General features: G+C 37.8%; 1 protein-coding gene across 1 annotated transcript in view; it reads right to left on the bottom strand.

Annotated features, from left to right (window-relative positions):
• Window positions 1-26,257, bottom strand: part of NRG4 (neuregulin 4) — an 83,827-nt gene extending 57,570 nt beyond the window's left edge. Inside the window, exons 1-4 of the mRNA XM_012801817.2 lie at window positions 26,166-26,257; window positions 25,872-26,025; window positions 25,066-25,130; window positions 22,140-22,233 (exon numbers count right to left, since the gene is read on the bottom strand). Of these exons, the coding sequence (XP_012657271.2) occupies window positions 22,140-22,233; window positions 25,066-25,075 (104 nt within the window). The 5' untranslated portion in view covers window positions 25,076-25,130; window positions 25,872-26,025; window positions 26,166-26,257. The remainder of the gene's footprint in view (window positions 1-22,139; window positions 22,234-25,065; window positions 25,131-25,871; window positions 26,026-26,165) is intronic.
• Between the last annotated feature and the right edge of the window lie 448 nt (window positions 26,258-26,705).

Here is a 26,705-nt window from a genome sequence, read left to right as displayed (position 1 = left end):
ATCAGTCTACAAACATAAGCCCATAGACCTTGGGGAAGAAACCGAAAACATGAATTTATCTCAGATGTTCCCAAACATAGAATCCTACACCAATTACTTAAGAATACCATTTCTGCATGGCCCCAAAGCAATGAAGAGGTTTTGGACTGATGGGAAGAACATCAGGCTTCTCCTGTCTACACTCCCTTGCATAGATCAAAGTTTCCATCTGGTTTCAGCTTACTTTTGCTGATGAGCTTCCTTTAACCTTTCTTGTAGTGTGACATAGTGATGATGAATTCTGGGTTCAGAGGTTTTTTAAAAAAAATTTTTTCTTTTTGAGACAGAGCCTCAAGTTGTCCCCCTGGGTAGAGTGCTGTAACATCACAGCTCACAGCAACCTCCAACTCCTGGGCTCAAGTGAGTCTCCTGCCTTACCCTCCCCAGTAGCTGGGACCACAGGCACCTGCCACCACACCCGGCTATTTTTTTTTTGCAGCCATCATTGCTGTTTGGCGGGCCCGGGCTGGATTTGAACCCACCACCTTAGGTGTATATGGCTGGTGCCTTAGCCTCTTGAGCCACAGGCACCAAGCTGGTTTTTTAAAATTTTTAAGTCACTTTAAGTATTTCCTCCCACTATCTTTCGGTGTCCGTGTCTATGATTTCTAATAAGATATTAGCTGTCATTCATATGTCACTTTCTCAGACTGCTTTCAAGATCTTCATCTATCCCACCCCTAGCCATTTGCCAATGATATGCCTAAATTTGTTTTGTGTATCTGAGCTTAAATAAGCAAACTTGTCTTTCACTAAATTTGGAGCCATCATTTCTTTAATTTTTGTTTGGTTTTTTCCCACTGCATTCTCTCTTCTCCTGGTTTCCAATTACAAGTATGTTGAGCTTTTTCACTTGACAAGTTGCTACGGGTTTAAATATTTTTTCTCTTTTTCATACAGTCTAATCTATCTTGAAGTATTCTTCCTTCTTTCTTTTCCATTATTTCCTATTTCTCTGTTGGGGTTACCTATTATAAACACATTTTCTGTTATGTCCTTATTTGTTAATTCTAAAATACAGGTCATCTCAGGGGCAGACTCCACTGAGTTTCTTTACTCTTGAGTTTGGATCACATTTTTCTATCTTCATATGTCTAGTCATTTTGAATTCTATCTCTGGCCTTATGAGGGATACACATTGTAGAAACTCTAGATTCTGTTATGTTCCTCTTCATAATCGTGACTTTTGTATTCTCGGGTTAACCTGGCTTAACTGAAACTCTGAACTTACTTTCTACTACTTTGCAACAGATAAAATATTCACTTTTCTTAGCCTTAACTGGGCTTTCGGGATTCCTCTATTCATAAAAATTCAGGGTCAGACAGAGATTTAGGTAGAATTTATATAAGGAACTTGGCCTCCCACTCTGTGGCTTTCTTCAGGATGTTCTCCCCACCAAATTCCAGCCGTGGTGATTGCACCTTTCTATTCAGTATTATCTATTCCCCATGGCACAGATTAGAGACTGTCCTCAGACAAAAAGCCATAAAAATGGAAATTTACATAGTGATTATTCTTTTTCCAAGTGTCACTCCCTTTCTGTCTCTGGCTACTTTTAGTCACTCTCTAGTGCCTTCAGATAGTGTTCATTTTTATACAGAGTCTGCTGTTTTTATTATAAAAGCGATATCAGGTATATCTGATATGAGGTACTTCGGATTTACACAAAGCCAAGTGGTTTTAATCAGAACTTACACTGATAATGGTCAAGCCTAAAAGAATCTTAAAGAATTAAAACTCTGTACTTACTCTAAAACTTTTTTTTTTTTGAGACAGAGTCTCACTCAGTTGCCCTGGGTAGAGTGCCATAGCATCAATCATAGCTCACAGCAACCTCAAACTCTTGGGCTTAATTCTCTTGCCTCAGTCTCCCAAGTAGCTGAGACTACAGCTGCCCACCACAACACCTAGGTATTTTGTTTTTAGAGATGGTGTCTCATTCTTGCTCAGGATGGTCTTGAACTCCTGAGCTCAGGCAATCTACCTGCCTTGACCTCCCACAATGCTAGGATTATAGGCACGAGCCACCATACCAAGCCTTCTCTAAGACTTTAGAATGGACAAGAATCATATTCCTGAAAGTCAAGGCTTAGAAGGACACAAAGAAAAATGAGCAACACAGCAATGTCTGTAATACACATCACCTATGTTTAGATTGTCTGTTAAGTAAAAAATGGGGAACTGACATGATCTACAATACTCAGAATGGAAGAAAGTGAGATTCTTACGAGTTGAATTATAATGTCCATTATGAGAGTTGAAAAGGGCAAAGTTCCTGTAAATAATAGAGACTGGGCAAATATGCATCAATATGTCTAAAGAAAAAGCTATTAATCTGAGGAATTGTTGGTCAGCAAGGGAGACCCAGGGAAAGAATAGGCACAGAGGCAAACACCAGCAATGCCCACCTAAGCACTGTCCAGTAGATAAGGAGTTGTAGCCAGACGACTTCATGTTTTACAGTTCTAGGCAAGATTATTTCTCTTGTGGAAATTAAATGCATCGGGCTAATTACAGACACACATTCAAATCATGTGATTTTTCCTATTTTCTCTATACCCACTTAACAACGCTCTGATTACAAATTTGGCTTCTCATATGTGTCGGTGTGCACAGAGAGAGAATGCTTGGCTTGTTATCAATTCAAGTCTGTGTTGACTATTAAGTTTATAAACTGGAATTTAAGATTAAACATTAGCTTTGTGAACCTAGTGATATCTATCAACTATAAGATATCAGATCCCTCACAATGTGCTCGATTAAATTCTTAACTATACAAGCTGAGGGGAGATCTCAGATTGTGATAATACCATGGTCACAGTATTCATAAAGCTATTTATTCCCTAGGTATACTAATTTCATTGAGTAGTACAAATCTTTTCTTTTAACTACAAGAGTCTGAAGCTCGATTCTTCATATTATTAAACAAATTTGGCTTGTTCTTTAATAGATCATGTATGCTAAACTACATAAAAGATACTGTTGGCAAAAGAGCTCATTGTGAAGGTCAGAAAACCAGACAATGGCCACTGACATAAAAAAAATCCCTTAGAGGTAGCAAAGAAGAGATTTAATCACAAAACTGTAAAAAGTGCCAAATTCCTGTTTGTAATTATTTATTCTTTATAGTGAACAGTAACTTGCTTAGCTTATTCACTACATAACATATAATACTAGATCTAGATATTTTATTATTACTGCATATGCTTCTAGTCTTGATAGGAATCAGATGAAATCAGAATGTGAAAATAAAAAGAGCCAACCTTGAATATTTCTAGTGAAATGTAGTATAGGAATTGTATGATAAAGGTCCATAAACATCAGTATTACACATCTCTATCTGATGGCCAGGATTAGTTCTATATTTGGAATTTTCATTTAACACATATTTTTTGAAATACTTTGTAAAAAGGATGAGGCAGGTGTAAAACAGGAAATTATTTTAGCTGTATTTGTAAGGCTTTTTCATGACCTTCTTCTCTCTATTTGAGTCTTTTCCCCACTCTAATCCTCTATTAAACTAAGTTTCAGAGATTTCCAGGTACGCTGACTTGCTATAAACTTAATGAGAGAAGAAAAATACATAAGTAAAATTAGGGCAAAAAACAGTTCAGTAACCTCTTTGCACAAAAATTACAAAAAATAACTTTTTATGAGATAATTTATCTTCTAATTTTCCCTAATACAAGAAAATTCTGATTTAGGGGAAGTACTAATTCAACTCAATGAATATTTAAAAATCTACTGTATTACAAAATTATTCTGCCTCATGTCTGTAATTCCAGTAACTTGGGAGGCTGAAGCAGAAGGATCACTTGGGCCTAGAAGTTTGAGATCAACATGGGCAACATAGCAAAACCTTGAACATAAAAATAAAAAAAGTTAGCTTGAGCTTCGTGGCACACACCAATAGAGCCAGCTACTTATAAGAATGAGGTAAGAAGAGTGCTTGATACCAGGAATTTGAGGCTGCAGTGAGCTGTGATTGTGTCACTGCACTCTAGCCTGGGCAATTGAGTGAGACTCTATCTCCAAAACGAAAAAACAAAATAAATCCAACAGCAACAAAAGGATAGTCATCACAGAATTTCTTCTCCTGTCCTTGTTTGCTTGGTATTAAATACTCCTATTTTTTAAGTGATAACATTTCCAAATCCTTTTCCATATTGATTTTTCACAATAATTCACTCAAGAAACATTTTTGAGTGATTATTAAATCCCATGATATACATTATATAGGACAGATTAAAAGACAAATAAGTCACATGGTGCTTAGATTCCATTAGGATACAACATACACACTAAGTGTAAAAAAGAAATATAAGAAATACAAGGTAGAAATATATCTGGGTCCAATGTGGACAATAATAAAAAAAATTTAAACTAGCCACTGTTAAAGGCAAGCACTCAAAAACTGGTGTCTTCAAACTATAAAAATTTATTTCTTGCTCACATTATAGCCTAATGCCCAATGCCAGTCAGGTAGTCCTTCTCCATCTCTTTGCTCTGCTACCTAGAAAACATGGTCTCCAAGGGTACTGAGGCAGGAAAAATGAGGACTGGAGTTTTTCAGAGAGTTTTGTGGGGGCCAGACTTGGGAGTGGCTTGCATCACTTTTGCCCATACCCTACTATCCAGAACCCAATCACATCAACCCAATCTAATGCAAGTGACTCTGGGAAACGCAGAGGATCACGTAGATATTTAGCAAACAATAATATCCTCTGCTACAGGGCATAAAATGGAGAATGCCTAATTCTACCTGAAGATGCTTCATAAAGAATATAAAGCATAAGGTGGGTTTCAGGTTATTCAACTTTAATAAAATTAACTCAAGATGATTAACAGAAAAATTATTACAAATCATAAAATAATTCAACAAAGTAATCGAACAAAGCAGCATTCATTCATTCACTGGCAATTATTGCATGCCTACTTTGTGCCTGTTCCAGATGCATGGAAAAGATTAGTGAATGGAGGGCAGAGCAAGATGGCACACCAGAAGGATTGTTCAGAGAACCTAGCCATACCTAGTACAGGGAACCTGCCTAGAGTCATAGTTTAGGGAGCACAGCAAGGAGGTGGTAAGCTGGATACAGCATGTGATCCAGAGTAGTGGAAATCTGATGCATTAGGCAAATGATTATGACATGCTGGGATTGGTTTACCCCTTCTCCACAGAGGTCCAGGATGGGAGGAGGCCTTTCCAGAGTTTTTGGTTTTTAGGGGAAGCTGCGAGTTGAGTGGAAAGCTTAGAAGAGTGGGTGGACTTGAACAACATACAGCAACCAGATTTGAATACTGGTTGGAGTGGATTTGCCATCAGGTGGCTGGTGAGTCAGCCATACTGAGAAGGTCTTGGCAGTTAGGGACCTGCCATTGTGGGAAGGTCATGAAAAGGTCTTAGCAGGGGTGTAAAGCACGGGGGTCTTAATTCTGCTTGCTGGGATCAGAACTCGACTCTTAGGAAAGGCTGAGGGACTCCCACACTCCATTTATGGGAACTGTTGTCAGGAGGCACTGTGAGACCTGCCCCTGAAGGATTCTGGAGAGCTTTAGGATCCCAACCTGGAAGGGTCTGAATGCTGAGGAAACAATCAGGTAATCATTGAAGGCAACTAAGTTAGGAATAAGGACCATTGAGGTTACCAGCTGTGTTCTCCATACTCTATAAAAACCACGGCTCCACTTGGTGTCCCAGTGACACACTGCAACATATATATTCCTATTCCTATTAAAGTTGGTCCCTTCAGTTATATACAACTTTTTTTTTAGTATTTTTTATTTCTATTTTTTTTTACCCTCTTAATTCTTTATTTCTTTCCACTACTTTTCTATATGCTGAGGTTGCTGCACTTTTTGGCTAGTTGAGCTTTTTTGTTGTGTTGTGTTGTGTTGTGTTTTTGCTAGTTTGTTTGGTTGGTTCTGTTCTTAACTTCCATTTTTACTTTTATCAAGAGCAAGACTCTTGTATTTTTGATCACAAGGAGTTTGGCTACGCTCAGGCTAGTACAGAGCTTCTGATTTTGAGGAACCCTCCCATCCCAGCCATCAAAATCCTTGAATTAGAGGAGTGACTTAACACTGTGCCAATAAATACCATTTCTGCTATCCCTCTCATTATCTCTTCCTGTCCTCATTCTCTCTGTTATTCAATTCTTTTCTTTCATTCCCCCTTCCCTTTTTTTCTTTTTCTTTTCTTTTTATCTTTCTTTCTATTTTCTTCTTTGTTTCTTCTCCTCTTATTTCTCCCTGCTAGCACTTTACCCTTCTCTTCCTTTTGACCTAAGTTCTGAGACAAGGTAATGTGAAGCAAAGGAGGAAGCAAGAAGGAAAAAGGAAGACAAGGAGGTGAACAAGAAGAAAGAACACATGAAGAGAAACAAACAGAAAAACTCAGACAACATGAAAAACCAAAACAGAGCAACTCCCCCAAGGGACCATGAGACAGCTACTATAAAGATTTAATGGATTTGACAGAAAGAGAATTTAAAATGTGGATGATAAAGACAATAAAAGGAATGGATAAGAAAATGGAAAGACAGAACCAAAAGTCAGATGAGAAATATGTAGAATATAGAAAGGATATGGTGGACCCTAAGGAAATGAAGAAGACAATCAGGGAATGTAAAGATAACCTGGATGACGGTAGAATACATTCTTCTTAGTAAATCATAGTAAGAATGGAGAAGCAAGAATTCAATGTTCTCAATTCTAATATGAAGGCAGTAGATGAGCTAATGCAAGGGGTGGGGAAGGGGAATGAGGTGGTGGAGAGAGGGAGATGGGTGTCATGGTGTATGGCCACACCTCTTGGGGGTGGGACACAAGTGTAAGAGGGACTTTATCTAACAGATGCAATCAATGCAATCTAATACTTTGTACTCTCAATGAATCCCAAACAATAAAAAAAAAGGAAAAAAAAATAAAGATAAGGTTGTATACCATGGAAGAAAAAAGGAAAAGGACATGATAGAAGAAAAATAAGCAGTACAACCAATGTTAAAAAGGTTTAAGTAGAAAGACGACATCAGTGAACAAAACAGACAAAAATTTCTTTATTAGAGGAGTTTATGTTCTAGCTTGAGAAACGAGAAAGTAAATCATATAAAATGTTATTAGATGGTAAGAGATCTGGAGAAATAAGAGGGAATAAGACAAGAATGGGATTACTTTTTAAGGAGTGGTCTGGGAAGCCTAGTTGAGAAGCTCATAGTGAAGACTCAAAGGATGTGAAGGCGTTTACTGTGAGGATATCATGGGGGAACATATTAAATACAGACACAAGATCCAAGGCAACACCTTACATCAGGAACTTTCCTGGCATAGGAAGCAGCAAGGAGGCTAGTATAGCAGAGGGCTGAAGGAGACTGAGCAAAGGGATAGTGGTGGGATGTGAGGTCAGAAGAACAACAGGAGGCAGTATGATTAGGTTTTATAGCTTTACCTGAGAGAGATAGCCACTTAAGGAAGGGCTGGAAGCATATGACTAGTATTTATCAAATTTATGTATGAAAATTGACTTGCATCAGCAACAAAATATGAATCTATAGAAAAAAAAAGTTCAGAAATGTGCAAAAAAATATATGAATAATGTTAAGAACACTCCTGAAGTACCAAAAAAGGATTTGAACAAATGGGAAGACATCAATCTTGGATAAGACAACCCAGCATCATAAGAAAAACTTTTTTTTTTTTTTTTTTTTTGAGACAGAGCCTCAAGCTGTCCCCCTGGGTAGAGTGCCGTGGCATTACAGCTCACAGCAACCTCCAACTCCTGGGCTCAAGGGAGTCTCCTGCCTCCGCCTCCCAAGTAGCTGGGACCACAGGCGCCCGCCACAACGCCTGGCTGTTTTTTTTTTTTTTTGGTTGCAGCCATCATTGTTGTTTGGCGGGTCCGGGCTGGGGATTCGAACCCGCCACCTTAGGTGTACGTGGCTGGCTCCTTAGCCGGTTGAGCCATAGGTGCCGAGCCAGAAAAACTTTTCTTAAGTGAATTTATCAATTTAGTGCAATTTTAAAAAATCCTTAGGTTTTTTTTTTTTCTTCTGCTGGAGAGAGAAACTGGTTCTAAGGTTCATATGGAAAAATAACAAAGTAAGAACAGCCACTGGAAGGGAGGTGGGCAAAAACTAGACTTAGCTAGTCTAGTTAAAGTAAATTCACTATAAAAAATTCAACAATGAAAAGAGACTACTACTGGCTAGTAAATAAATGAAAAGACCAAAGGAAATTAATAAAAGTATTAAAAGATTAATGAAAGTATTACTAAAAAGAATAAACTCAAAGACATGTAGAACTTGGTATATAACCAAGTTGACATCTCAAATCATTGGGGGCATTCATTTATTCATTTAATAAATATTTTTATTTTTTTTTGAGACAGAGTCTCACTGTATCACCCTTGGTAGAGTGCTGTGGCATCACAGTTCACAGCAATCTCAAACTCTTGGACTTAAGCGATTCTCTTGCCTCAGCCTCCCAAGTAGCTAAGACTCCAGGTCCCTGCCATAATGCCCAGCTATTTGTTGTTGTTGTTGTTGTCATTGTTGTTTAGCTGGCCTGGCCAGGTTCGAACCTGCCAGCCTCAGTCTTTGTGGCTGGCACCATAACCACTGTGCTATGGGCACTGAGCCTTAATAAATATTTATTAACTACTGTGTTTCATGTGTACTCATGGGGCTGACATTCTAATGGGAATTATGAGATAAAAACCAGTAATGTTGGGAAGACTGGATAGCTGCTATGGTTTGAATGTGTCTCCTCCAAAAGTTCATGTAGACATATAATCCCCATGGTGTTGGTAAGAAGACGTGGGGTCCTTCTCCACATTCATGGTGAATTGGTTCCCTATGAAAAGGCTAGAGGACACTAGCTGAGGCCCTTTCTGGCTCTTCCACTCTTTGCCCGTGAGGACAAAGTGCTCATCTCTGTTTGCCCTTCTCCCTTCCACCCTGTGAGGATACACAGCATTTGATCCTTGTCACACACTGAGTTCCCAGACTCCAGAACTGTCAGAAAATAAAAAATAAATCTCTATTGTTGATATCAATTACCCAGTTTCAAGTCTTTTGTTATAGCAGTGCAAATGGACTAAGAGAGTAGTCGTACTCAAGATAAATCTGGACCCTTAATCTAAGTAGACCAATGATTTAATAATCCAAATAGAATAAAGATACTTTTTAAGCTCTTGAAATGAACATGAAAGAATTCCTTATAACCTTGGAATAGAAAAGCTCCATCTATGTATGACTCAAACTCTAAGTTAAAAAAAAATCAATAAATATGACTGCAGTAAACAGTCATAACAAACAAAAACAAACAAAAAACTAATGCATGGAAAAGTAAACACCATGGGCTAGGCAAAAGGAAAAATTATCTGTGATTAATATTATAGAAAAAAGGCTAATCTTCATATATAAGTTCAAGAAATAAAAATAAGTAAATATGTAAACAAATGCATTACCAAAAAATATTTTAATTAGTATTTAAACAAACAACATATGCCCAACTGAACTCATGATTAGGAAAATACAAATTAAAGGAACACCAAGATACCATGATTTCATCTACTAGATTGGAAAAACTCCAGAAGTTTGACAACTCTGTTGCAAGGGTATGGAAAAACAGGTATCCAAATACGTTGTTGGCAGGAATTCAAAATAGTATTACAAACCCTTTGGAGAGCAATTTGGCAATTTGTATTAAAGTTACAAATGCATTTACCTTTAACCCAGCTATCTTACTTCCACGAATCCATTTCCCAGATGTGTAATTTTATACAAGCACAGATTTCTTTATGAGGTTATTGCAGCACCGTGCGGTACCAACACCCACCACCATGCAGCCAAAAGGTCATGTGTAACTTTTGATTCCCCCAAAACTTAACTACTAACAGCTTGCTGTTGACCAGAAGCCTTACTGATATAGTCAATTTTGTATATACAGAGGGCACAAAAAAATGTATACACATTTTGAAAAAGGAAAACAACTGCATAAATTTGTAAAACTCAAGTTATGTTTTGACTTCTGCAATCGCAGGAGGTGCTCAATATGACTTGTATTCATCTTTTATTATCAGTATATGTGGAGCATTACAATTTTTCTTTTTTTTGAGACAGAGTCTCAACCTATTGCCCTGGGTAGAGTGCTGTGGTGTCATAGCTCACAGCAACCTCAAACTCTTGGGCTCAAGTGATTCTCTTGCCTCAGCCTCCCAAGTAGCTGGGACTACAGGCGCCTGCTACAACGACCAGCTATTTTTTTGTTGTTGCAGTTGTCATTGTTGTTTTAGCTGGCCCGCAGTGGGTTCGAAACTGCCAACCTCGGTGTATGTGATCAACGCCCTACCCACTGATCAGTATGCAATTTTAATACAGTTTTTTTTTCCTTTCTTAAAATGTGTATACATTTTTTGGCATCCTCCATATACTATACTCTTATGATGAAGTAAATTAGAGACTAGAAGATGTTATTAAGAAAACCGTGAAGAGAAAATATATTTACTATTCATTAAGTGGAAGTGGATCACCATGAAGGTCTTCACCTCATCATCTTCACGTTGAATAGGCTGAGGAGGAGGAAAAGGAGCAGTTGGTCACTGTCTCATCTGTGGCAGAGGTACCCGTGGAGAGGGTGGAAGAGGTGGTAAGAAGGGCAGGCACACTTGGTATAACCTCATGGAAATAACATCATAATCTCTGTCTGCCTTTTTTGATGTTTCACTTCTCTAAAAATGTTTCTGTACAGCACCAGTCCTTCTACCCTTCATTTCAGTTTCAGTGCCCATATCTAGAAGGGTCCATTGAGTGGTCTTTAATAATCAGAACCCTTCTGCCAGACTGTCTAATGTCAATGTGTTTCCTGGCACTGCTTCTTCTGTGTCTTCTCCCTCATCATCTAGCATTGGCTTGGAAGCACTCATGTCCATCAAGCTGTCTTCTGTTCATTTCTCTCATGTGAGGTCTATTAGCTCTTGAATTTCTCCAAGATCCATATCTTGAAAAGCTTCACACACCCCCACCACCACCCTTTGTGCCATATCCACCATCTCTTTCATGATTTGCTTGATTGGCTCTGTCCTAAGTGTTGTGAAGTCCTACACAATACCCAGACACAGCTTCCTGCAGAGCAAATGCTTTCCAGCTTGATGACTTTCACGGCTTTTCCCATAACAATGGCATCTTCAATGGTGTAATCTTTCACGGAAGTCTGCTTCCATGATGTTTTCTTTACTGGGCTTCTTTTCCATCGTAGCATTGACGATGCTTTTCAGAGAGTACCATGTGTAATGAGATTTAAAAGTCCTTATGACCCCATGATCAGAGACTGAACTAGAGATGTTGTGTTTGGGGACAAGTAGATTACTTGTTGAACTCATGAGGTTCTGAGGGGTCAGGAGCATTGTCCAATATTGAAAGTACTTTAAAAGGCAGTCAAGACAATCCAGAAAAAGCCTTCTCTAAGCCCAGGCCTCCCAGGCAACCGTGAGACTGGCAGCTGGTGTTTATCTTTCCTTCAAGGCTCAGAGATTAGCAGCTTTATAGATAAGAGCAGTCCTGATCATAAACCCAAATGTATTTGCACAAAACAGTAGACTTAGCCTATCCCTTCCTGCCTTACACCCTGGTGCTCACTTCTCTTTCTTACTAATAAATGTCCTTTTTGGTACTTTTTCCCCCAAAATAAGGTACTTTTTTTCTTTCTTTTTTTTTTTTTGCATTTTTTGGCCACGGCTGGGTTTGATCCCACCACCTCCAGCATATAGGGCTAGTGCCCTACTCCTTTGAGCCACAGGTCCCGCCCAAGGTACTTTCCTATACATTAAAAACCTATCTAGGCAGATACCCTTTATTTTCAATGATTTTCTTAATGGTATCTAGGAACTAGTCTACTGTCTCTAAATCAGCAGGCATTGCCTCTCTTATTATTTTGACATTTTTTAAGCCAAACATGTATCCCAAATTATTAAGTTATTCTTATTGAGTACCTACTCTCCAGCTTTAGATCCTTCACCTTCCTTTTCTTCAAACTAATAAGCTGAAATCAGCAGCATATTAAAAGGATTATACTATGACCCAGTGGAATTTATTCCTAGAATGTAAGGATATTTCAATACGTGAAACTAGATGAATGTAACACACCAAATTAACACAGTGAAGGCAGAAAAAACACGTGATAATTTCTAATAATGCAAAAAAAGCATTTGACAAAATTCAACACCCTTTCATGATAAAAACAGTCTAAGTAGGAAGAGAAGGAAACTAAATCATAATAATGGCCATCTATGAAAAATCTAGACTGATTTGTACTCAATGGCAAAATTTTTCCTCTACAATAAGGAACAAGATAAATACTTCCACTTTCATCAATTCTATCCAACAAAGTACAGATGTTCTGGCTACAGTGATTAGACAAGAAAAAGAAATTATATCCAAGTTGGGAAGTAAGAACTAAAATTATCTATTTGCGAGTAATACGATCTTAAATGTATAAGACTCTAAAGATTCTACACACACACACAAAAGTAGAGCTAATAAATGAATTCAGCAATGTAGCAGGATACAAAGTCAACATGCAAAAATCCAGTTACATTTTTATACACTAAAAATGAACAATCTGAAAAGAGAATTACAAGAATGATTCCATTTATAATGACATCAAAAAGAATAACAGGTATAAACTTAACCAAGGAGGTATATGACTTGTATAGTGAGAATTATAAAATGATGCTGAAAGAAATTAAAGATGACATAAATTAATGGAAACACATCCATGTCCATGGGTTGGGAGATTTAATATTCTTAAGATGTCAATACTATCCCCAAAGTGACCTACAGATTTTTTTTCTTGAGACAGAATCTCACTATGTTGCCCTCAATAGAGTGCTGTGACATCACAGCTCACAGCAACTTCAAACTCTTGGGCTTAAGTGATTCTCTTGCCTCAGCCTCCCAAGTAGACAGGACTACAGGTGCCTGCCAGAATGCCTGGCTATTTTTTGTTGCAGTTGTCATTGTTGTTTAGCTGGGACCATAACCACTGTGCTACAGGCACTGAGCCTGACCTACAGATTTAATGCAATTTCTATAAAAGCTCAATGACATTTTTTCCCCCAAATAGAAAAGTCCATCCTAAGGAACCTTAAAAGATTCTGAATAGACAACAATCTTTAAACAGAAAAACAAAAATGAAGAACTCACACTTCTTGATTTTAAATCTTACTATAAATCTACATAATTAGAACAGTGTGGTACTGGCACAAATCATATAAACCAACAGAATAGATTAGAGAATTCAGAAATAAATCCTGATATATACGGTCAAATGACTTTTGACAAAGTGCATTTAATGGAGAAAGGGCAGTCTTTTCAATAAATGGTGCTTAGAAAATTGGATATTCACATGTAAAAGAAAAAGTTGTGCCTTACCTAACACCATGAACAAAAATTAACTCAAAATGGATTAAAGACCTAAATGTATAACTGAAAACTATAAAATTCTCAGAAAGAAATAAAACAAAAGCTTCATGAATTTGGATTTGGCAGTGTTTACTTGACTATGACACCAAAGACCTAGGCAAGAAAAGATAAAATAGCCAAATTGTACTTTATCAGAATTTTTAATTTTTTTTGCATCACAAGATACCATCTGCAGAGTAAAAAGACAATCAGAAGACTGGGAGGAAATTTGCAAATCATACATGTGATTAAGGATTAACATCCAGAATATATAGGGAACTCCTAAAATTCAACCACAACAAAACAAAGAACCTAATTAAATAATGAGCAAAGGAGTTAAATAGACATTTCTACAAAGAAGATGTATGAATGGCCAATAAGTTCATGAAGAGGCTGATCATCACTAATCATCAAGGAAAAGCAAATTGAAACTACAATGAGATACCATCTAACACCCATTAGAATTGCTACTATATGTAAAAAACAACCTAGCAAAACTCCAGAAAATAAGGAACATTGGCAAGATTGGGGAAAAACTGGAATCCTTGGTACACTGTTGTTAGGAATATAAAATGGTACACTGCTGTAGGAAATGGTACTGCAATTACTCAAAAAATTAAAAATAGAATTATCATATGATTCAGCAATTCTACTTCTAGGTATATACTCTACAGAATTGAAAGCAGGATCTCAAAGATATATGTGTATATCATGTTTGTAGCAACATTATTCACAACAGCAAGATGTGGAAGCAACCCAAATGTCCATCCACAGGTGAATAGGTAAGCAAAACATGGTATATACAGGTCAGGTACGGGAGGCTGAGGCTGGTGGATTGCCTGAGCTCCCAAGACCAGCCTGAGCAAGAGTGAGACCCTGTCTTTAAAAATAGCTGGTCGTGGCTCAGCACCTGCACCTCAGTGGCTAGGGCACCAGCCACATACACCAGAGCTGGCAGGTTCGAATCCAGCCCGGGCCTGCCAAACAATGACAACTATAACCAAGAAATAGCTGGGCGTTGTGGTAGGCACCTGTAGTCCCAGCTACTTGGGAGGCTGACGCAAGAGAATCGCCTAAGCCCAGGAGTTGGAGGTTGCTGTGAGCTATGACGCCCTGGCATTCTACCAAGGGCAACAAAATGAGACTCTGTCTCAAAAAAAAAAAAAAATAGCTGGGTGTGGAGGCACCTATAGGTCAGTGGGTAAGGCCACATACACTAAGTGTGGCAGGTTTGAACCTGGCCTGAGCCAGTTAAAACAACAATGACAACTACAACAACAACAACAAAATAGCTAGGCATTGTGGCAGGTGCCTGCAGTCCCAGCTGTCCAGGAGGCTGAGACAAGAGAATTGCCTGAGCCCAAGAGTTGGAGGTTGCTGTGAGTTATATGATGCCACTGCACTCTACTGAGGGCAACAAAGTGAGACTGTCTTAAAAAAAAAAAAAGTGCTATATATGTACAATGGAATATTATTTGGCCTTTAAAAAGAAGGAAATTCTGGCATATGCTACAACATAAATATATCTTGAGGACATTATGCTAAGCAAGGTAAGCCATTTACAAAAATATACTGTATGAGTCCACTTATATGAGGTACATAGAGTAGTCAAAATCATAGGATGTGGTTGCCAGAGGCTTTAGGGAAGAAGAATGGGAGTTACTGTTTAATGGGTATAGACTTTAAGTTTTATAAGATGAAAAGAGTTATGGAGATGAATGATGGTGATAGTTGTACAACATTATATATGTATTCAATACTGCTGAAATGTACATTTAAAATGGTTAAGATTGTAAATTTTATATGTATTTTAATTTAAAAAATAATATAGTGGGGGATAGGAAAAGAAAAGAAAAAGAATAAAAAATTATAAAGATATCTGGAAAAATTCCCAAATCTTTGGAAATTAAATAACATATTTCTTTTGTTTGTTTGTTGAGACAGTGTCTCACTTTGCTGCCCTTGGTGCTATGGTGTCATAGCTCACTGCAACCTCAAACTCCTGGGCACAAGCAATTCTCTTGCCTCAACCTCCTGAGTAGCTGGAACTATAGGCGCCCACCACAATGCCCAGCAATTTTTTAGAGATAGCATCTCACTCTTGCTCAGACTGGTCTGGAACCTGTGAGCTCAGGGCAATCCACCCACTTCAGCCTCCAAGAGTGCTAGGATCACAGGCATGAGCCACCGTGCCCAACCTAAATGACATATTTCTGAATAACCTATGAATCGAAGAAATCAAAAGAGAAATTAGAAAGTAATTGGAATTGAATGAATATGAAAACATATCAAAAATCACAGGATGCAAATTAAATATTGCTTTTAAGAAAATTTACAGCACTAAATATTTAAGAAAAAAGATCTCAAATCAATGATCTAAGCTTTTACCTTAAAAAACTTGAATAAAGGCCTGAGTTGAATGCAAATTAAGCAGAAGGAAATGAAGATTAATAATCAATGGAGTAGAAAACAGAAGCACAAAAGAGAAATATCAATGAAACCAAAAGCTGGCTCTTTGAGAAGATCAATAAAATATATAAACCTCTAGCCAAACTGCTGATGAGAAGACACAAATTATCAGTTACAGAAATGAGAGAGGGGACATAATTACAGATCATACAGACATTAAGAAGAAAATATGCCAATTATGAATTTATTTCCCCTCAGCTCCAAACCCACTCTTCTTTGTCCTGCTTTGTAATACTGGAACTAGACCCTGAAAACATTTCTCCTTTGCCAGCTGGCACAATCTTACCCCTGTAGTAGGCAGTGGAGATTTTCAGCTGGTTTTGCTGAAAACCAAATGCAAAAGTTCACGCTTCAGAAAAAAGGAAGGGGTTTAGTTTATTGCCTTTGGTGCATTTATTTGGCTCTTCTGTTGTGGCAGTGAGTGAGTGGCTTTCTATGGGAGACCAAGCAGCGCACCCTCCCATCAGTCTCAGTGGCACTGCACCAGGGAGCTTCCCTACAAGTTTTATTCTGGCAATCCAGGGAGGAGCTTCCTACTCACCAGCGCTGGCCCAAGGCACCTCAGCAAACTGCTTTCCCATCCAGTAAGCCAGAGCCTCACCCTCTTCAGTAAGGTGTGAAACTCAGGGTGGGAAGGTGAGTGCCGAATTTCAAGTTAGTGACTGCCCTCTTCATCAGCTATTCCTATGTATTCTTTAGTTTCCACCACAGCCTTCAGTCTACCCTAGAAAGAGTTAATCTCCTTTTCAAACTTTACGATTATTTGCATTAAACATTCCCTGTGTAAATTACTATTTTGGATTCTGTTTCTTTCTTTCTTTCTTTTTTTCTTTTTTCAATTCTGCTTCTTGACTAGAAATGATGAAACCAAAATTGACTGGGAGTGATGTCAGAGATCAGACACTCAAAGATAAGATTTGGGCTCTGGTGATAAATACCTATAGTCCCAGCTATTTGGGAGGCTGAGGTGGGAGGACTGTTTGAGCCTTCCCACCAGGAGCTTGAGATCAGCCTGGTGAATATAGTGAATATAGCCTTTAAATAAAAACAAATTAAAAGAAAATTTGGGGACTGACTTGGTCACACCCTTGGGCATAAGTGTAGAAATAAACTCTTCAGCAACAGGAAACAGGATGGTATTAATCGGTGGCATGACAATGAATTGTGATGAAGTGCCAGCCTTGGGAGCACTTCACTATTAAAGGTAGTAATAGTGGCCATAAGGTGCTGGATAGATTGCCTTGCGTGCCCTAGAGCACTTATAGAAAGGAAACAAAAGCAGCTCAAATCCTGTCTGAGAACCAAAAGAAAGCTCCAATAAAGTTCTTTTAGCCACAGGGCTGTTTTTGCTAAAATCTAGCCCAAACTTTACTTGTTTGTGCTTCTGAATCGTACTACTTGGATCCATAGTCTTGGCAAATTTTTGTGACTATCAGGGAATTGACAGAGAAAGAGCCTCTAAAACTGGGAGGCCAGATTAAATCAATAACCTCAAATTCCCAAGTTTCCCTGAGACTCCTTTGCCAGTGGAAGGAGCTGGCCTTTCTATGTCTGGGGAAATTAGCTGTCCTTTGATTAAAAATCCCACTATAATCTAACCTGGAGTAAATGCCTTACAAGGTGACACTTGTCCTCAAAACTCGCTAAAACTATACCAGTCCAATAACTAGGGTCAAATATATTAGTATCCTCTGGGAGTAATGTACTTACTAGGACCCAAGAAGACAGAGCTTATATAGTTTACATACCAAAGGATTATATAATTGTGTGTGTGTGTGTCCATCCTGGGACGTGTGCTGGAGTGGATTCTGACATCAGACTCAGGAGAGATGGATTTATTGATTTAGGTACACTTACTAGAGATTCTGGATTTAATGCATTAGAGTCACTTCCTGCTGTATAAGCCAATAGCTTATTTATTTGGTTGACTGAAACTTGGGATTCAGTGGCCTATGTGCAATGAGATGGAAACACTGGAGCTTCCATGGAATGCTACAGAAGAGGGAACATAAGGGGTTAGAGTAGTAAGAATGCTGGAGTGGACTCATCATAAGTTATCTGCATGTCCACCTCAACACGTCATCTCCCAAGAAGGCCTAGAAGGCACTCCAGTCAGTACAGCATTAATTAATACAATAAATTAGCAAGGGCATCATCTGTATCTTTGAAAAGCTCTGTAGTTGCTTTCCTTTGTAGACCACATATGACCATGGAAGATACCACATGGGGCATCAGTTGACCATGGACCTGAGCTTCCCATTGTGAGCTGCATGCTGTTTGAATCGACTAGCTGTAAGTTTGAATACACACACTGTCAAATGCAAATGGCCTATAAGATCAAAGTAAGTGAGTCACAGGCTCTGACTTCTATTGTGTTACCTCTTCCCATCCAATCTATGCCTGCAGCTTCCTGGGGAGTTCCTTATGACCAACTAATAAACTGTTTGAGCCTAGTTTATAAGTGGATCTGAATAACATGCTTGTACCACCCCAAAGTGGATAGCTACAGCATCACAGCCCCACCCAGGGTTGACCTAATGAGCACTCGTAAAAGAAAATCCTCTCAACAGATAGAACTTTGAGAATATACTGCCTGCTTTATGTGGAACGATGAGCACAAGTATGGGTCTACGGGCAGTTGCTCTACAGCAGCGGTTCCCAACCTGTGGGTTGCGACCCCTTTGTAACAATGAAAATACATCCTGCGTATCATATATTTACATTAAAATTCATAACAGTAGCAAAATTACAGTTTTGAAGTAGCAATGAAAATAATTTTATGGCTGGGGGTCACCACAACATGAAGAACTGTACTAAAGGGTGGCAGCATTAGGAGGCATTAGGAAGGCTGAGAACCACTGCTTCACAGGCATATACAAATCTAAGCATAGTTGTTAACACTGTGGCTGGATGGTCAAGGAGAGTAATAATAAGACTGGAGGATCGGTGACAAGAAAAGCGGGGGAAGAAGTAGATGAAGTAGATGGATGTTTGGAACGGGCACAGACTGTGAAGGTACTTGTGCCCAATGTGGAGGCCCACAAACGGGTGGGTCTCTCTAGCAGGTAAGAAGCCTACTGAGGTTATGGCTGAACACAAGAGAAAATACAGAATAGGTCTGGGAGAAGGACGCCACAGATGCCAGCTATGGTCTTACCACCAGTTAATTATGAAAACAACTAATACATAATTTCTCTTACCATGTGGATGTGTTCATTTGGCTCTATTAACTGTCTCCTTCTTGTCATAGGGAGGTTAACCTTAGCAATGAGTCTTTGCACAATAGTATATTCAGCCTCACTATAAGGAAATTTGAGAAGTAATTAATATTACTAGCTATAAAAATGATGGCTTTGGGGACTAGATGCTTCTTCATTTGGGTAAGTGCAAGAATTTCTTGTTCTAAGTTCAAATGTGTAGAAGGTACACACAGAAGGTGAGTAGCCAAAGGGTGCTCACTATGCCAGTTATCTATTTATCCCCTCTCACCCCTAAATCTCCCACCTTTGACCTAGTTTTGTGGAACTGGCTTGAACCTACATGTCTCCTTTACCAGTTTGCACAGTGTTAGGCCTTGTCAGTAAAGGGCACTGGAGGAACTCTGAGAAGGGGGTTTGCTTCTTGCACCCTTAAATATTGGTAGTACAGCCTACAGGGCTAGATTTAAAATGTGGTCCTAAGAGCCCTGGAAATTATTTCTATAAAATATGATTTAAAATGTATCTGCCATTCAACTTCACCGAACCAGTCACTATGTTGTCTTTTCCTCTCAGTCTCCTTTCTGTCCCTCCCACCACTGCTTCACTTCCTTCAGGGTGTTTACCAACCCCAGATCCCGCCATTCACACTGCACAGGGGGGCCAACCCCACAGAACGCGCTGCCCTTGTGCAACACAGCACCTTGCCCCCTTCTCCACCTACGACACGCATAACCCGTGGGGGCATGGCTTCCACTACTCCTTAATCACACTACTCCAGAACTTTGTAATTAGGAAGAAACAGGACACATTTTAAAACCTGGTGTGGGTTATCAGCAAAGTTGGCCATTGTCTTGCATTGGTAACTTCTTGAAAATACACCAAAAATGCATCTAACCAAGGTATGAAAGCAGGGTGAGAACCTAGGTTTCTTTCCATTGTAATGACTCCAAATTCCAATCCTCCTACTTCTTTCAACTTCTTCATTGCAGTATAACAGATGCTTAGTATACAAACAAATATTGAGTATACAGCTTGATGGACCAAGTACTCCAACTACAATACAATTAAATTAGATTTTAAAAAAAAAAAGGAGAACAAGAAACTCCATAGGTTAAAGAATAAATCATAATGAAAACAATTTTTAAACTTAAAACCAAATAACAAACTATACAATTTTTAGGATGAAGCAAAAATCTACCTGATAATTTTAACATTATTAAATGTACTTTTTCTGATGAACATACTAGTTTTCTTTTATGAATACCATCTCCCCTCAGAAGGAATTGAGAATGAATAGAAGGTACAGGGAAACCTGGGCATTGTATTCAAGGGCCATTTCTCTCTTCTTCCTACATGGATGACCTGAAAGTCACTTCATTTCTCACTTTCTGCTTATTTTTCTGTTTTCTAAGGTATCCCCTGCCTCTTTATTGTTTAAAGTTTTTGAGGAAGATTTAAAATGTAAATAAAGAATAGGATCAGCAACGAATTTGGGGAGGGCAATGGAAATATTATAGATCTTGATGTGTAGTGCAGTGACTTCACAGGTGTAAACATTTGTCAAAATTAATTGTGCACGTTAAATAAACAGTTTATCATACAAAAATTATATCTCAGTAAATAAATTTAAGAGAAAAGAACACTGTTGAGGCACACAGGTATTAAGTAACTGCTAGTTTGTTTCCCTCCCCTCTTCCCTATATATTCATAGAGAGAGAGAGAGGGAGGGAGACTAGTTTGTTTCCCTACCCTCTTCCCTATATATATTCCTAGAAAGAGAGAGGGGGGGGAGGGAGACTTGAAAGGAGAAACACTTAGGCATCATCCTCCATATGAAAATCCTTAAAACTTTTTTTTTAGAGACAGAGTCTCACTTTGTCGCCCTCAGTAGAGTGCTATGGCGTCACAGCTCACAGCAACCTCCAACTCTTGGGCTTAGGTGATTCTCTTGCCTTAGCCTCCCGAGTAGCTGGAACTACAGGCACCCGCCACAACACCTGGCTATTTTTTTGTTGCAGTTTGGCCAGGTCTGGGTTTGAACCCACCACCCTTGGTTTATGGGGCCAGTGCCCTACTCATTGAGCCACAGGTGCCGCCCAATCCTTAAAGCCTTTTAAAGATAATTATGAGGTTATTACTCTGGGCTTCCTCTCCTCCACACTAAATCCCAATATCATTAACTTTCCCTATGACTTTGACTGTTCCATCCTTTTACATAGCAAGATTTTAAATTTAGATTGTACACCTCTCCTTTAAGTTAAAGAACAAATAGTAATTCACATACATTACAAAATATCTTGAGGTTTTTAATTGTTACCTCCACAGGCTATGGGCCTCATTGGTGGCACTCTGTTACCAACTCATGTATTAAAAGAGGATTATTATATACACTTAAATCCTGTTAAGTTGAACTCACAGGAGGCCAGCTATAAGTCACTATTTTGAAATCTTATTGATTACTAGCTGTATCTATACTCCCAAAATGAATTATTTTTAAACAAGAATAGCTAAGATACCTTAATTTTAAATTTGCTACTACTGTTAGAAAAACTTAACCCTTCAATTTCCTTTTAATATATCAAGTGTAAGTTTTGCTACCAACTCAGTTATCAAGTATTTATGTATTCTAAAGTAATAAAAAAATACTTCATGTTGGACTTTTGGCATTAGTAAATTCTCTAGCTGTTTTGCTAGTAATATTAAATACAGACTATCTCCCCTAAATAGCTTAAAATAGAGAGTTCACTCAAATGTATTATTTCTAAGAAATCTGGCTAAAACTACCATTATCCTGACAAGTGAGATTTTTGTTATTTTGTTTTTGTTTTGTTTTAAAGGCGTAATTTTACACTATGTAAATATGAAGACATATGTTTTCATCTTAACATGTTTTGTTTACTTTTTAATAACTTCTCAAATTAGTAGATTTGAAAATAAAATTACCCTCTTCCCCCAGTCCATTTCACTCACCTACAAAAGGGGCTGGAAATAGTAGGTATCACATAACAAATCCCCCCATTCAGGCAAAATGACCTGTGACCAGGACCACAGGGCTCTTCGTGATCTAAAACACATACATGTATGAAATAGAGAAAGGCAATTAAAGTTTTTCTAATGCAACAAGGAATAGGAATAATTATCTTAGAATGAAGTAGCAATTCTAAAATTCAGAGTTAAGAATTTTTTTCTCAAAGTAAAAGACTTAATCTTATTCCTTATTTGATAGGAACTTTATGTCTTTGAGGGAAAACTTAATCCATCCTAGAGATATGGCAACTAATTATAATGGATTCAGAAGCTACATAATAGAAATAAAGAATCTCTGTATTAGTTAGATTAAAAAGTGATTAGGATCTTAGAATATAAACAGGGCCTTTCTTACTGAGTACAGAGATTCTATAGAATTACTTAGAGCTTCCCTGTCCCAAGGTTTTATTTTGATTCTTATTTTTCCTATTAGAATTCAGATACATTAAAATCTGAAATTGTGGTGGAAATAAGATTTAGATAATAAAGATAAATTTTTATTTCCAAAGTTATCTTTAAACATTCCTATATGACAGTCTTAAAGTAAAATTCCAAAAATACTTGTATAAGTAATTGCAAAGTAATTTTATGTAATAGCTAGTAACTGTAAAGACATACCCAAAGTTCTAAAGTTCAATTATAAACCTAAGTCATTGCTTCAAAGTTCTAAGTCAATTATAAAGCTAAGCCAAATCTTTCAGAATATTAAGAAAATAAACCCCCCCCATTACCTCTTGTTTCTTTTCTCTCCCTCCTGTCTCCATCCCCACCATCCTTCTTTATCTCTGACCTTTCTTTTATCTTTCTTTTATCTCTTTGCCTTCCCTTTCTCCCTTGGTACCTCTCCTCCCTTCCAACCTCATCCTGACCCACTATGTTTAAAAAAAAAAAAAAAACCCTTTCCTTTGACTCCTGGAAACCAAAGCCAAGAAAAAAAATCAAAATCAAAATAGAAGATTTCATTTATGACAAGAAGAGAAAATAGCTGAATACTTTATCTTTCAGGTATATAGGGGGGAGTTATTTTACTTTAAAATTACATGTTGCTACTTCCTAATTGTTTCTGTCTAGGAAATGACCCAGAATCATCATATGAGAAAAAGAAAATGACTTTACTCCCATTAGGCCTCCAATTTGGCATTTTTTAAAAAGTATACTAAATAAAAAAAAATTGTTTTCTAGCATTTATTTTCCACTAAGATGTCCCTGCCCATAAAGATACAATTGCTATGAGTCAGATATCTCCACAATTAGGATTTGAAATTTTAAACTTTATTACTTTAGATTGAGAAGCACCTACTTCACCATGACATTATAAATATAGAAGTAAAGAGCTGTAGAGAGGAAACCAACTCTAGAGAATTTAACTGGTAAAGAAGAAAGTTAAGTAACCAAAACCATGGATTTTTAGAATTTTCTTTTTTTTACACATCCTTTATTATAATCAAAACGCTTTTAACAAGAAATCTCAATTAACATTTCATTGCATCAGCATCACGAGAGTCTTCACCTAGGGTTTTCCGCTGAGGGTGCAATGTAACCTCAGCACTGTTAAAATACTGCCCTTGTTTTTTAACTAGATCATAACTAGACATGTCTCAACATCTGGTATTCTATCAGTTAAAAAAAAAAAAAAACTCATCTAACCTGAATGCCTATCTTTGAATCTCTGAATCTACTTTTATTCTTTCTGATTTCTTTCTTTCTTCTTCTCTTATTTATATATATATATATTATATATTGAAGGTTGTGCTCCTTTATTTTACAACATGTGTTCACCATCATTCAGTTCAGGAAGGAGGAAAATAACCCTAGAGGCAGTGAAATGGGACAACTGAGGAAAGTAAGGGACCTGGCTGATTTCTTGATCTCACTGTTGTCCAGGCTGGAGTGCAGTGGTGTTACCATAGCTCACAGCAACCTCAAATGCCGGGACCCAAGTGATCCTCCTGCCTCAGGCTCCCAAGTAGCTAGGACTACAGGTCCATTCCACTCCAGTCAGCTAATTTCTTTTTTTTAGAGATCTCACTTTATTGCCCTCAGTAGAGCGCTGTGGCGTCACAGCTCTCAGCAACTTCCAACTCCTGGGCTTAGGCAATTCTCTTGCCTCAGCCTCCCAAGTAGCTGGGACTACAGGTGCCCGACACAACGCCCAGCTATTTTTTTGTTGCAGTTTGTCTGGGGCCGGTTCAAACCTGCCACCCTCAGTGTATGGGACCAGTGCCCTACCCACTGCACCACAGGCACTGCCCAAGGCAGCTAATTTTTAAAATTACTTTTTATGAAACAAGGTCTAGCCATGTTGCCCAGGGGAGGGTCTGGAACTCCTGACCTCTAGTAATCTTCTCACTTCAGCCTCCTAAAGTGCTGGGATTACAAGTGCAAGCCACCATGCCCAGCCACTGACTTTATTTATTATTTGAGAAGTTGATTTCAGATACAGAATAAGCTACAATGTGTCAGTATATAAAAACCAATAAAACACGTAAGTCTAAAACAAAATAGAGTAGAAGCTCTGTAGCTGATCACACCTCACCACTTCCCTACACTGACCACCTCCTGAGGTTGACCTAATTTTCACAGACCAGACGTGCACCACACGTGTGTGTCAGTACAGTAGACTTAGTTCCTTGTTTTCAACACTTCTGCATATTGACCAGTTTGCTGCAGTCCCCTGGGTGGTCAGCTTAACAGAGGTTCTTCTTCCTTTGTAACATAAAACTACAGATCTTTCAAAATTAAACTATTTCATATTTCTGGGAAAATGTCAGATGGGAACAACATAGCTTTTTGTTAATACACATTTTTAGTTATTGTTCTATTGGTATGAGACATACATTGGCAAAAGCATAAACTTACAAGAAATTACCTGTTGGCATCTTAATTTTTGAATCGTCTCATTCTCGGTCAAAAATTAGGGTTGAAAAACAGCACCTAAAGCAGTTTAAAATTAATAACTTAGGAAAAATTATCTCCTTTTGAGGACATTATATGATGTCAAATATTCTACAAGCAATACTCTTAAATATTGAAAATAATTAAGACATTTACATACCACCAAAAAATTTAATTTTACTGTATATATTTTTAGATATTTATATCAATAAAAAGTGCAAATAGATAAAACTGAAAGATCAACATTAAACAGTATAAGTGCACTCAATATAAACCACTGCCTGAATAATGTAATTTAGTCATGAATACCTCCCTGCAGCAAAGTCTAATAAGCTTTACTTTTAGTCAGCATCACTAATACAGTAGTACACCGTGAGACTTCATATGAAAGACATGGGGCAATAAAGGAGACTGAGTGACCCAGAGTGACTTTTTGCTTCTTCATAAAGCCTATTTATAACCTGACTTTTAAGTAAGATGGGCAGCTTCCAATTTTTCAATTTATTGAAAACAGACAAACCAATACTATAGAAAAATCTTTAACAGTATTTAAAATTGGTATGTTTCTATAGAACCTTTAAAACTTTTATAAAAGCACTTTTAAGTTTCCTATAGATTACACAGCACATATACCCGTCTACACATGCCTTTCTTTTAAAAAATGTCTGGCATCTGGCAAAGCAAAATAGCTAATGAGACATACTTATGTGTAAGCTCATTTGCTAGAACAAATACAAAGGACTTAAAACATATCTGTAGAGATGTAGCATTTATACTTACATTATGATTACAAGCTCTCAGCTCTGTTCCTTGTTGAAGGCCACCTACTCCTGACCTAAGCACAAAGACTTTGTAACAGAAATCTCGATCTACAGCTTCCCATCAACACAGGTGTAATACCAAGGTCTTCTCCCAAATCCAATTGCTCTTTCTTCTACAAACAGAGAGAGGGGGTGGGGGAGGGAGAGAAAGAGGAGGAGAGAGAGAGACAGAGAGAGAGAGATATTACCTATTTGATTTCAGATAATCTCTGGCTCATTCTGAGTTTCTTTTTTCCAAACAGTTAAGACTTACCCTCAATAAAAACTTAAATTCATACGAAAATAAATTTAGTTGGCTGTGCAGTATTCTTTTGGAATACTACAGACTACCCCAGCTGTGACTTGTATTTTATAACATGTCAAAAATCTGATTTACACGGCTGCAGTGTGCAATGTGGGTGACGTCAAGACCAACCAAGGTGTGCACAGAGGTCAGGCACTGTTCGAGGGAACCACCCCCTTTAGTCTGCATGTTCAGAGTTGCAAATGGAGCAAAATCTTATTTATAAAAGGATTTGTACTAAGCTGTACTCCCAAATCACTGTCCAAGTTTTAAAGTTATGAAATAAGCCACATTCTTTAGACTCCTTACTTATCTTTACTTGTCTGAATAATTCAAGGGTGTTGTGTAAGTTTGGGAGAAAAGGAATTTTAATGTGGAGCTAATGGATAAGTGTTCCACAAGATATTTTTAAAGAATTTTTTTAAATCTGTGTTTTATCTGGTTTGTTTTTCCTTACAGATCACATAAAATTTACATATGTAATGACTTGAACTTATAAAACTAAAAGAA

The sequence above is a fragment of the Otolemur garnettii genome, unplaced genomic scaffold (genome assembly GCF_000181295.1).
Source record: "Otolemur garnettii isolate 467f Iridium unplaced genomic scaffold, OtoGar3 scaffold00011, whole genome shotgun sequence".
Classification (NCBI taxonomy): domain Eukaryota; kingdom Metazoa; phylum Chordata; class Mammalia; order Primates; family Galagidae; genus Otolemur; species Otolemur garnettii.
Note: the sequence above shows the minus strand (reverse complement) of the source record. Positions and strands in the feature narration are given on the sequence as shown.